Source organism: Hemitrygon akajei, chromosome 19, assembly GCF_048418815.1.
Source record: "Hemitrygon akajei chromosome 19, sHemAka1.3, whole genome shotgun sequence".
Taxonomy (NCBI): Eukaryota; Metazoa; Chordata; class Chondrichthyes; order Myliobatiformes; family Dasyatidae; genus Hemitrygon; species Hemitrygon akajei.
The window spans coordinates 19,555,216-19,568,663 of NC_133142.1; the positions used below are offsets into that span (position 1 = coordinate 19,555,216).

General features: G+C 39.4%; 1 protein-coding gene across 2 annotated transcripts in view; it reads right to left on the reverse strand.

Annotated features, from left to right (window-relative positions):
• Nucleotides 1-13,448, reverse strand: part of LOC140741797 (FYVE, RhoGEF and PH domain-containing protein 3-like) — a 282,274-nt gene that overhangs the window by 119,377 nt on the left and 149,449 nt on the right. For both annotated transcript variants that reach the window (XM_073072191.1, XM_073072192.1), the window contains one exon: nt 11,679-12,270. In XM_073072191.1, coding sequence (XP_072928292.1) covers nt 11,679-12,270 — 592 coding nt within the window. The remainder of the gene's footprint in view (nt 1-11,678; nt 12,271-13,448) is intronic.

The following is a 13,448-nucleotide window of genomic DNA, read 5'->3' on the forward strand; positions in this document are numbered from 1 at the left end:
GGTAAGTGTAAACAGGTGCTTGATGATTGGTGTGGACTTGATGATAAATTTACTTTTAATAAAACCTTGAATGGACAACCCCTTACTTTTAAGCAGTAACCCCTTGATTTGAAAAGAAACACAAGTGGAAACATTCTCTTCATATTCGTCGATCAGGACCTAATGTGTTTCAATCAAGTGCCCCCTCCTCTTCCAAACTTGAGCAGACACAAAGCTACTCTATCTGATCTTTACATTTCAAGTATTAAAAGCAAAACACTCTAAATGTTGTATTTATGGAATGAAAATACAGGACTGCAGGACCACTGGAAATAATGTTTGGGTTAAGGTTACACGAGCCACTGCCAGGTGAAGGACACTTCATATGAGCTCAAAAAGGAGTTTATAAATTTTGATTCAAGATTCAACGTACAATTATTATCAAAGTATGTTTAAATTATACAACCTTGAGATCTGTCTGCTCACAGGCAGCCCCAAAGCAAGAAACCCGAAAGAACCCAATTAAAAAGTAATAAAGACCAACACCTAAAGCACAGAGAAAGAGAAAAAATACAAATCATAGAAACAATAGAAGCAAGCAACAGGCATTTCGAAAAAAAATGGAGTCCTTAGATCTGAATCCCCAGAGCAGCCCAAAGCCTCAAGTCTTTGTATTGAGTAACATACAAACTACCACAATAGATTTAAAAAATAAGATGGCATTTACCATGATTTAAGGTGTGTTATGGAGAAAACAAGTTTTTTTGAGCTATTGGCATTAGTCTGGGACAGGAAAGAATTGTACCATCGGTGAGCTTCAGATGAATGGGTAAAACATAGTCACAACAGAACAAGATAATTAAGGTAGATGCAAGGACTTTAAATGAATAAAATAAGAGATTACATTGGGTGAATAGGAAAAGAAAAAAGTTCAACAGAAACTGATAGTTTTAGAAATAGTTCAAAAACAATTAAAATGGAGGAAAGCATAACAAACATGAGGAATAGGCCAACTGGTCCTTGGACTTGGGTCCTACATTCAATAAGATCACGATTTATTTCTCCCTCTGCACCAGTTCTACCTCCCTCAATTACCATAGCATTCACAACTATGTAAGTCTCTGTTTTGAATATGCACAGCATCTGAACATGTAGAGCTCACTTGGGTGGATAAACACTTAGTACCTTATGCATCAAGCAATGTCTTCTCACCTCAGTCTTGGACGAAGAACCTTTAATTTTGTGGCTGAGAGCTCTGGTTCTAGACGCACTAACCAGGTAAAGCATCATCTCTGTATCAAAGCTGTCAAAGCTCTATAAGAAGATTATACTTTCCAAAGAGGTAACCTGTCATTCTTCTAAAGCAGGGGTTCCCTACCTTGTATCCACTAAAGGGGTTGGGAACCCCTGTTGTAAATTCGAGAGTATAGTTCAGCCTGCTCAATCACACCTTATGTGACACACGCACAAGCCAAGGAAATCCTATTGCAAGCACAGTATAACTTTCTTTAACCATAGGAGGTGCAGGATCTGTCCCTCTACTTCATTCCGTATCACCATCCAGGGACCTAAACATCTTTAGTGAATTTCTTAAGATTATTTACTATATAATTCTTCCAAAAAAATCTCAGAAAAGCATCCAAAAGGGCCAAACATTAAATATTGTAAGGAGGGAAGATTATATGATTATTAAAATTCTGGACTTTATTGTGTTTGGCTGCCACGTAATGAATTACACACTGTCCATTGTCAACTGAGTAAATCTGCTGATTGGTGAAACCAAAGAGCAGTGGAGTTGTTCAAAAATCATATAGGAACAATTTTTTTTTTACTTCCAAGAAGTCAGAATCCTATATGTCAAATATATTCAGCTGAAAGCATAATGCAAAAGGAAATATGCAAAACAGAAGAGGCAGCATGGCTCAATGTTGATCATTGTACTTCAGCTGATCTCAGTGAAGGTTAAAGCCTTCAAGTGAAGTGTTAATACACAAGGCCTGAGTGAGATTTTAGTAGAGTACCATGCCACAACTGCTGCCCAGCAAATTATCTAGCCTAAAAATACTCCATGTGCTTGGATGGTGGTTCTTGCCAAAATAACTATTCCAAATAATATTGACCATGGACAGCAGTGTTAGAATACCATAGTCAGGATGAATGAGAAGCAAGAAAGGTCAGTTCACCAGGATCAGTGGTACAGTAGGCATCATATACAAAATGCTTGAAGAACTCAGCAGGCCAGGCAGCATCAATGGAAAAGAGTAAACAGTCGACATTTCAGGCCGAGACCCTTCATCAGGACTGGGGAAAAAAGATGAGAAGTTAGAGCAGGAAGGTGGGGGGAGGGGAGGAAGAAGTACAAGGTGGTAACGGGTGAAATTGGGAGAGGGGGAGGGGTGAAGTAAAGAGATGGGAAGTTGATTGGTGAAACAGGGATGGAGAACGGGGAATCTGACAGGAGAGGGTAGAAGACCATGGAAGAAAGGAAAGGGGGAGGAGCACCAGAGGGAGGTGATGGGCAGGTTAAGGAGATGAGATGAGAGAGGGAGACAGGAACGGGGAATGGTGAAGAGGGGGGATAATTACCAGAAGTTCAAAACATCAATGTTCAGGCCATCAGGTTGGAAGCTACCCAGACAAAATATAAATTGTTTCTCCTCCAACCTGAATGTGGCCTCGTCGCAGCGGTAGAGGACTTGTCTTACAGTAGGCATATTGTGATGTATGTTCAGAATATTTTCTGAATTTCAGGCATAAGATTGTGGGAAAGATGGCCACATTTAACTTTTCAAAGAGAAAAAGAAAGTTGGAGGCAAGTTGGAGTGCAGATCAGCTGGAGTACTTTCAAACCGTGCTGCCTCCTTGTGACCATTATATTCCAATCAGGTACGAAAGTGCTGCAATTTACATACACAATCATACATCTTTGCCTCACCATGACCATATATTGCAACTGGTCATGGTGAACCCCAGCACATCCCTTGTTTGAGCGTTTGAAAAGGTAATTATTTAACAATACTTTATTTTTAAGTAACCTGCATACCTACAATTTTCAGTACCCATTTCCACTTCACTAATCTCCCAGATGATTCCCCTTTCAAACATATTCTCACGCACTCCATAAAGATACTTCTGAAATGCTCCATTTCACACTTGTGACACTAAACTGCCTCCACCAGTTTCTCCAAATTTGCCTTAGAAATCTGGAAAAAATAATAATCAACCCAAAATGTTTTAATGGTTTCCTCTTTTCACAGATGATGTCAGATCTGCTACATATTTTGAGCATTTTCTGTTTGCATATTTCCTCCAGGCCTTTTTTTTTGCTCTTTGTCACTTTCTATGAAACCAAAGATTCTAAGGTTCCTTTAACAGTTATTTCAACTCCTCAAAATAGTCCTGCTCTGTACAAACTTAGTATACCTTTATATTAAGTCATTCCTTATACTTTCAATTGAAATGTATTACTGCACATTCCAAAGTTGTTTACATTTCTGAGTTTTTTTGTTATTTCTGTCACCTTTTATATTATGTCTTCTAAACCCAAATTTGGTTATAATGAACCAAATTTTACCAGTCAGTACCAGTACATATGTGGAACCACTGTGGCAAGTTACTCCATGTGCAAACCACGCAATGAGCCGATTTGACTAGTCTGAAGCATTCCAGACATCAGCAGCAATCCTGAAACAGAAGCCCCACCTCCAATACCACAATATTACCCACCACAGAAGCAATCGTGAAATTCTGGAAAGGGAGCTGGCTCTTCCCTGCTTTGCCAGGTGGGAGTTTTTAAAACTCTTGTTATACAAAGATGTGAAAATTCTTACACATGTGAAATGTGTGATGCTTGTTTTTGGTTTAAGACAATATCACTTTAAGATTCAAGATTGTTTAATGTCACTTCCAGTACACAAGTGTAAAGGAGAACAAAATAATTACTTCGGAACTGATTCAGCACAAAAAGAAAGCACAGTAAGCTAAAGAACATAATAATAAAAAAAACAATAAATATAAAACCATAAGATAGCTTATATATGTAGATTGATTGTATGTACATAAATTGACACTGAGTACAGGAGTGACAGTACATAAGGTGACTCTGGCAGGAAATTATTAAGTAGTGTTGCTTACGGGGTGTGGCAGGATAAGTTAGTGGGTGGAGGTGTTGATCAGCATTTTGGGTTGGGGAAAGTAACTTTTTTGAGTTTGGTAGTCCTGGCATGGATGCTATGTAGCTTCAGTCTTGATGGGAGTGGGACAAACAGTCCATGAGTAGGGTTGGAGCGGAATCTCTCATGATATTGTGGGCCTTTCTCAGGCATCTTTCTGTATATCAGCAAAGATGCATACATCAGGTTGCTTTCCAATGACTACAGTTTGGCATTCAGTACTATCATCCCATCAAAACTAAACAATAAGCTTCAAGTCCTAGGCCTCAATATTTCCTCATGCAACAGGATCCTCGATTTCCTCACTTGCAGACTCTAGTCAGTTCGAATCGGTAACATCTCCTCCACAATCTCCAGCAGCACAGGTGCACCCCAAGGCTGTGTGCTTAGCCCCCTGTTCTACTTGCTTTATAAACATGACTGTGAGGATAAGCACAACTCCAATGCCATATTAAAGTTTGCCAACTACACCACTGTCGTTGGGACAATGTATCAGCATATCGGAGGGAGATTGAAAATGTGGCTGAATGGTGCCAAAACAACAACCTCTCAGTCAATGTCAGCAAGACCAAGGAGATGATTATTGATTTCAGGAGGAGGAAGATGGAGGTCCATGAACCAGCCCTCATCAGGGGATCAGAGGTGGAGAGGGTCCACAACTTTGAATCCTCAGTTAGTATTTCAGAGGATCTGTCCTGGGCCCCCCACGTATGAGCCATTACAAAGACAGCACAGCAGTGCCTCTACTTTCCTAGAAGTTTGTAAAGATTCGACATGTCACCTCCAACTTTGACAAACTTCTATTGATGTGTGTGAAGAGTATATTGACATCAGGCTCTTGAACCAGAGGGGATAACTTCACTCAACTTAACTCACCCAATCAGTGAAATCTTCCCACAACCAATGGACTCACTTTCATGGACTCTTCACCTCGTGTACTCGATATTTATGGCTTATTTATTAATAATCATTATTATTATTTCTTTCTTTTTGTATTTGCAGAGTCTGTTCTTGTTTTTTATTTGCGCATTGTTTGTCTGTCCTGTTGGGTGCAGTTTTTCATTGACTCTATTGTGTTTTTTGTATTTACTGTGATTGCCCGCAAGAAAACAAATCTCAAGGTTGTAAATGGTGACATATATGTGCTTTGATAACAAATTTACATTGAAGTACCCTCGATGGCAGGTAGGCTGGGCAGTTTTGACTACCCATTATAGAGTCTTCCTGTTTGCCACAGTGCAGTTTCCTTACCAAGCAGTGATGTAACTAGTTAGGATGTTATCTACTGTGCATCTGTAGAATGACGTGAGTATACATGTGCATAATCCAGTTCTCGTCAGCCTCTTCAGAAAGCAGACGCATTGGTCAGCTTTCGTGATTGTGTAATAGATGCACTCCTAAAAGTTTGCAACTGCTCGCAATTTCCTCTGCTGTGCCGCCGAGGTAAAGAGAGTGAGTGGTGTAAGTTCCCCTGAAGTCGAGAACCATCTCCTTTGACTTGTTGACAATGAGGAAGAGGTTATTTACCCAGCAGCAGGCCTCAAGCTCTTTCACTTCCCCTATGTAGGTTGTCTCACCGCTGTTTATGATGAGCCCCACCACTGTCGAGTCATTGGCAAACCTGACAATGTGATTACTCTGGTGCTTGGCCGTACAATTAAGGACCTATCATGCAATTAACTACTCTTTGCAGTTGTCACTGCAATGTTTAATGAGAGAAGAAACGCTGTCTAGATTTTATTTTATTTAATAAGGTACCATTGTCGTTAATTTGAATTAACTGATTTCCAGAATCATAGAAGGATATACTGAGACACAAGAGATTCTGCAGATTATTCTGGAAATCCAGAGTAACACACATAAAATCCTGGAGGAACTTAGCAAGTCAGGTAGCATCTATGAAGAGGAATAATCAGTTGATATTATGGACTGAATCCTAGTGAGTGTCTTGGCATGAAACATCAACTGTTTAGATTCTACTCTACCTGCTGAGTTGCTCCAGCATTTTGAACATATATTGAGCCATGGTAACAGAAGTGCTGATTGATAAGATTATGGCATTTAGATGAAGTGCTTAAAACAGAATTCCTTCCATAGATGCTGTCTGGCCTGCTGAGTTCTGCCAGCATTTTGTGTTTTTATTAAAACAGAATTCCATTGCCCAACCATGATATTTTGCAATTGAGATAATACATGGACATGCATGAGGAAGCAGCAAGCTACATGATGGAACATATAAAACTGCTCAAGTCATTGGTCTTCCAGGTTAGAAACTTCCTAATGGTGGACAGAGTGGAAGCAAGAAGGCAACTAAATGAAAAAGTAAAGATATTATTGTACTTCATTGGTCACAGGAGGAAGAGAATTGTGCCCTATGATACAACTCTTCAAGAATGCATTACAGGCATAAAGCAACCCACTTAAAAAGGAAGATGTTGACTTTTCTAACTCACTATACCCTGAAGAAACTATAACTGCAGGCAAAGTCCTTTGATACTTTCTTAATAGAGCTGATTGTTAACAGATAGTAGCAGTTTTACAGATTTGAAAGATTTTTTTCTTCAGTGATTGACTTATTTGTGCAATTTTAAAGCCCAGTCCAAAGAAACTGCTATGTGAGACAGAATCAAGTACACACAGACATGTAAAAGCTGCGGAGTAATCAAAAGCCAAGCTGGAAATGTTGAATGATCATCTGTCACGGTCCGGTCTGTAGACTCCTCATTCCAGTTATTTCCTTTTCCCCGTGTTCCTTTGGGCGCCTTAATTAAGGCACCTGATCTTCATTTCAAACAGGCAGCTTGACTGTTGAAGCTTGACTGGACTGCCAACACAGATGCCTTGTGCAGGAAGGCACAGAGTCGAATGTACTTCCTAAGAAGGTTGGCGTCATTCAATGTCTGCAGTGAGATGCTGAAGATGTTCTATAGGTCAGTTGTGGAGAGCGCCCTCTTCTTTGTGGTGGCGTGTTGGGGAGGAAGCATTAAGAGGAGGGACGCCTCACGTCTTAATAAGCTGGTAAGGAAGGCGGGCTCTGTCGTGGGCAAAGTACTGGAGAGTTTAACATCGGTAGCTGAGCGAAGGGCGCTGAGTAGGCTACGGTCAATTATGGATAACTCTGAACATCCTCTACATAGCACCATCCAGAGACAGAGAAGCAGTTTCAGTGACAGGTTACTATCGATGCAATGCTCCTCAGACAGGATGAAGAGGTCAATACTCCCCAATGCCATTAGGCTTTACAATTCTACCTCCAGGACTTAAGAACTTTTTAAAAGCTATTAATGCTTTTTGAGACGGTGATTTAGATGCATATCATATTTTTTTACTGAGTTAAGTATTGTATGTAATTAGTTTTGCTACAGCAAGTGTATGGGACATTGGAAAAAAAGTTGAATTTCCCCATAGGGATGAATAAAGTATCTATCTATCTATCTATCTATAAAAGGCTTCGGGTTACAGCTACTCAGGGCTGGACTATCAGAAGTTCGTCACTGGTAACCAGTCACCAGAAGCCAGTCATCTCAGCAAGACGGCTATGCTCATCTCGGGGCCGCCAAGAATCGTGGACTCTGGTTGCTTCAGTGCCGTGGCCGCTTAGTGAATTCAGTCGTTTTCGTGTCCAGCTGAGTTGCTGGCTGTTTTGCCGCTACTCCAAGTAAGATACGAATTCTGTCGTTTTCATGGTTGGCTGAGACTGGGTCGAGTCGGGATCCTGCCATGCGCAGTTCCTGGGTTGAGTCGAGAGCCTCCTGTTTGCGGTTTCTGGGTCAAGTCGAGAGCTTGTCGTCCACTGTTCCTGGGTCGAGTTGAGAGCCTGCTGTCCTAGTCCTTCCAGCTGAGTAGGTCTGGCCATTGGCCGCTACTCTGAGTTGGGTATTCTGTCTCCTCATTGTCCTAGTCCTTCCAGCTGGGTAGGTCCAGCCGTTTGGCCGCTACTCCAAGTTAGGTAGTCTATCTCTTCGTTGTCCAAGTCCTTCAAGTCCAGGCTCATGGTCCATGTCCAAGTCTAGGCTCCAAGCTGTGTTCCTGTTCCAGGCTCTGTGTTCCAATTCTAGGCTCTGAGTCAAGTCCGAGTCCAGGCTGAGTCCCAGCTAAGTTCCGAGTCCGAGTCCAAATCCAAGTTCTGAGTCCGAGTCCAGATCTGAGTCCAGAGTCCGAGTCAAGATCCAAGTCCAAGTCAAATGTGAGTCTGAGTCCTAGTCCAGGTTTTAGCGGTTTGTTATCCAACGTTTACGTTCATGTTGACATTTTTGTCCTTGCTCCCCGGCCTTCTTAGTAACTATCAATAAACACTGTTCTGTTTATACTACCTCTGTGTCTGTGTCCTGCACTTGGGTCCATTCGCAACGTCTCCTTGAAACATCATCAGGAGGAAGCACATATAGTGAAGTGCAGAACAAGGAACACACTGCCACAGTTGTTTCCTTGCCTTCCACAATTCTTGTAACACAGAAAGAGAAGTTCATAATTGCAAAGGAACAGCTCCTTGTAATAGTATTTTGAGCTTGGGATCAAATGAATGTTAAGATTTTCATAAGGCACAGAAGTAACATATTGGTGTGGTTAGATACTTGGCTGGCTAGCAGGAAACAGAGATGGCAAGATGGCAAGAATGACGTGCCATTTGAGAAAGGGAATGGGGTATCAGCTTTGTAAAATGTTTAAATATGAAGGTACCAAAAATATGGCTCCTAAATTAGCTGCTGACAAAAAGATGGAGAAGGAGGGGAGATAAGATAGTTACAAAGGGAGATGAACAGCATAAGTAGTCAGACAAAGCTCTAATTTCATTTTGAAAACAAAGAGTTTGCAGAGCTTCAAGTTGCAAAGAGGCCTCGGTGCTTGATAAATGTGTTGCAAAGGGCTAGAAAACTAATGGAATGATTTTGTCTAATGCCAGGGAAAATTGAAGGTAATGTATCCTTTGGTGGGAATATCTAGGACTAGAGGCCACTATTTTAGGACCCGACACCACTGATCACCAACTTAGGACAGTGACAAGGTAAAAATTTCTGGGGGTCATGAATCTTTGGAACCATCTTCTTTAAAGGCTAGAGGAAGAAGATTTCTTAAAGATTTTTATCAGTTAAATCTGCCCTGATCTTAATAAATGGTAGTACAGCCTGGAGAGGCTGAGAGGCCTATTCATGCTCCCAGTCCCTAAGTTTACACGTCTGTAACTTTGCAAAATGTAGATTAGAAAATAATCTTTCTATATGTGCTTGATGAAGAGATTGGGAGACTGTGAAGTGGATGAGACAAGTTACCAGAGAGATAAAGTGAGGTTCAGAGTCCATGGAGTCAAGCAAGATCCAACCTGTGGAAGGGATACCCCCAAGCTATAGCTACACCAATACCATGACGTAAGGTCAGCCAGTGTCAGTTCAACTTGTAATGTCCCCCTGAGCACAGCATTAGATCTTAGGTAGTTCAGTCGAAACCAACACGGCATTGATGTACAATAAGTCCACACTTGGTGCCAGCTGGAGATGTCACCTTATCGTGATGAACCCACAGAATCAAAGGTGAAGAGATGTGGGTTTCATCACATAGGGAGAGAAAGAAGTAGATTAGAAGGGATGGAAGCACATCATGACAGGGCCATGACAGTCACTCTGACAAATCACTCCAGAGAAAGATGTCACAGCAACTGTATCTGCAAGTAAAATGGAAGAGATGGAAACACATCATGACAGGGCCATGGAGGTCACTCTAACACAAACACATCACTACAGCTGCACAACTTTCAGATGAATATGTTGTTGCTTTTCACAGAACCAGGACGCTGGAAGGCAAATACCATCTAGACCTAGATGAAACAAAGCAGCAGTAGTGACTCTTAAGGAGAGACTAAGTCTGACAAACTTCTCCATGAATGTTGAAAAATGAAGCAGCAAGCTGAGAACTGCTTGGATGCAATAGATTTTGCTCGACTGAATAAAATAAAAATGAAGTATGTACAGCAAATCCTTCAGTCTGCCAGAAGCAAAGAATGGGTTCAGGCCCATGGAACTTGATGAGGCCATGACAGAAAGTTGAGACACTTAATGGCATGATCTTGGAAGATATAACTAAAGCCATTCATGTTAAATGTTCTCTTTTGTGAATCAATTGATCTCTCACTCAGAACCACAGCAAAGTCAATGCTCTGATACTTTAATGATAAGCCCCTGACACTATGGGCCAATATTGCAGGGAAAGATTGGGGCAACCATCTTGGAGGAGGAGCAGCTGACAACATACACTAGCAAAACACCGACAGACCTGGAGACATTTAACATGAAAGTAAATTCTGGGATTTTTTTGGCTGTAGAAACGTCATCAATACTTATCTAGGACAACTGCACATCTGATGAGTTTATCACTTAATTTTATTCTGAACACTTCACTGTTGAACTTAACCCTATTTCTTTAGGCCTTTATTTCAATAAAGATTTAAAATATTAGATTCTACTTCTAAATCCAATAAGCTTTGAAAGGTTCTCATTAATGCATCAAAAATTTGCTCATCTTTTATATTAGTATTCTCAAATAGACAACACTTGGGTCTGAAGATTTATTCACTTTCAATTCCATTGTTTCAGCCGTTACTAATTCTTTCTTGCACATAAGTACCTTTAATAGTCTCCCATATTTCCAATAATGTTTAAACTTGACCAGATATCTAATACTGTGTTTTCCTCCCTAACTTCATCATGAATGTAGAATATCCATACTTGCAATTTAATAAAATTAAATTTTAATACTTGCATGACCTTGTTACCTTTATAAATGATCCAAGATTACCCACAGTACATAAAGCTTTTCAATTACTCACAAGATTTATTGTCCTTAGGCACTTAAATCAATCCTAACCACTCATGAATCAAGGCTGCATCATAATGAATTTCATTTTTGCCTTTTGGGGATCATACAGCTGATAACTGACCACAATTAAATATCCTTGCAGATGTTCCTGTTTAATGGAGTACATCATAATAGGTGTTCCTGAGTCAGGGTTAATTCTGCTATTGTCTCCGGTTATGGAGACATGACAGCATGCATTGTTTAAATATAGATTTTAAAAAAGTTTAATTGAGATGCTTTTGGGAAAATATGGCGATCTAGTATATTGTGCTAAATTCAGAAAATGAACATTTAAAACTAAAGCTGATAAAAGAACTGATATAGAGGCCTTTATTTCAATAAAGATTTAAAATCTGATATAGAGGAAAAACTGATATAGAGGTTCCATTTTCTTATTATATAGGCTTGTTCCCAATCCAGGTCCAAGTTAATAGCTTAAGATGTTTTAGGTCACCAATCCTTGGAAATTAATCAATAATTTTAAGTATTATTCTCTTTTCCATTGTAAAGTTGCCAATTATAGTAAATGTGACACCACTTATTACTTTTCATTAATGTGACTGCAGACCAAGTCAGGGTTTGAATATTACCTACCAAACTGCAGACAAACACTATTCAGTACATGTTCAGCAAAACGAACTGCTATACTTGATAAAACTTCTAAAAATAACATCCTACCTTGGCGGTTTCTAATTGCTCGCTCTTTGGCACTTCTGTTGGCTCATTTTCTTCACTGCTGCCATCATCCATATCACTATCATCATCTTCCTGGGTGGAATCAATTTTTTGTTGTATTTCAGGAGCTTCACCAGGTTTTATTTCCATATAATGTTCATTCTCCACAGAACTGACATTTTTTTTCTCTTCCATTGCTTCTTCATTGGGAAAAACTTCACTGTCCCCATTACATGAAGGGCTATCAATCCCACTGTCTCGATTTGGTATTTTAACATTCCCATTTTGTTCCAACATGGATTGTCCCATCTCAGCTACAGCTCTTGCCTCCTGAGTCCTTATGCCGGCACAATCATCATTTTCAACACCACCTTCAGCCAATTCTTTCATTGCAGTCACTTCCTCATTAGAACATTCCACCACTTTCATGCCGACTTCAGTTCCATTGGAATCAATTTCTTCTACTGTAATGTCAGCTGTGCTTGCTGGCTCCAATTCACTGTCAGATGCTGCACATTCAGAGGAGTCCTGAGTCGGTTCCATTTTAAGGGACAATATCAGCTGGTTCCTTTTACTGATTTCTGGACTCAGTTGCCTATAGTGACATATTAACATTTCACATGAATGTAAATAATTTGAACCAGTTTGACTGAAGTTAATACAGAGGCAAAATGGTGAGGCACAAGGAACCTAAATGAAGATAAACTGTATGCAAACAGAATGCTGATATTATACTTAAAAGAGCATGCTCTATAAACACTTCCTGGTCTGGTGAGTATTTTAATCTAATTTAGTAGAATTTCTGTTTTTATGTTTGCAACAGATGCATCAATATTCATGGCCAACAGAAAGTAAGCTGTGAACAGAACAAAAATGTGTTTTGCCAATCAAGTTATTGTCTATTTACCTGGATAATATTTTTTAAGGGATTAATGGATCTCATCTGGAGTATGGATTGAAAAGTAGAAATTTTCAATGGCAGTTACTTCATATATGAAAACAGGCTGGATTCGAGCATGGAGTTAAAATGTGAACATGTAAATTGTTTCATTCTGAAATAATGGACTGGATTGCAAACAGTAAATGCACTACTTAGTAGTAGGTAGACATTGCTGATACATTAAATGTTGAGAATTTTCTCCATTTATGTCAATGGAACCTATTGTTGTAAGCAGAATGCAGTGCACAGCAATGCATATGCAATGTGGTATATTTATATACTGAAAGAATAATATGAGACAAACACAAAAACAATTATAAGTGCATCCCACATGAGAAAATAAAAATACTACTGGAGACCCAACAAAATCTTAATCCTGAACAAATCCTATCTGTTCAGAATTATAAAATAGTATGGGCTTTTGTGGCAGTGGTTCCAGAAGATTTGAAAATTGTTGAAATATATTTCAGCTAAAATGTGTTTCAATTTCAAGAAACAAGAATACTTGTCTTAATTAAAGACTATTTTTTTCCCATTTACACAGCAGAGGTTAATCAGTATAAAGAATTCAATTTTCTGTAATTACTGCAGAAAATTATAAAAAATAAATTATAAGATCTTTCATGATTATGGCAACACATTCACAAGCACTGCTAAACTAAATTTAAAATAATCCTTTAGACGGATAAGCTAAATTGATTTACACACATAGATAAGTTACTTATCAAGAGAACTTAAACAACACAGGTGGTAATGAACTGTAGTTCCATCCTTTGTGAGCTCACCCACAAAAACAAAGCAATTGGGAAAAAAAGTTACCTATAGGCATATTC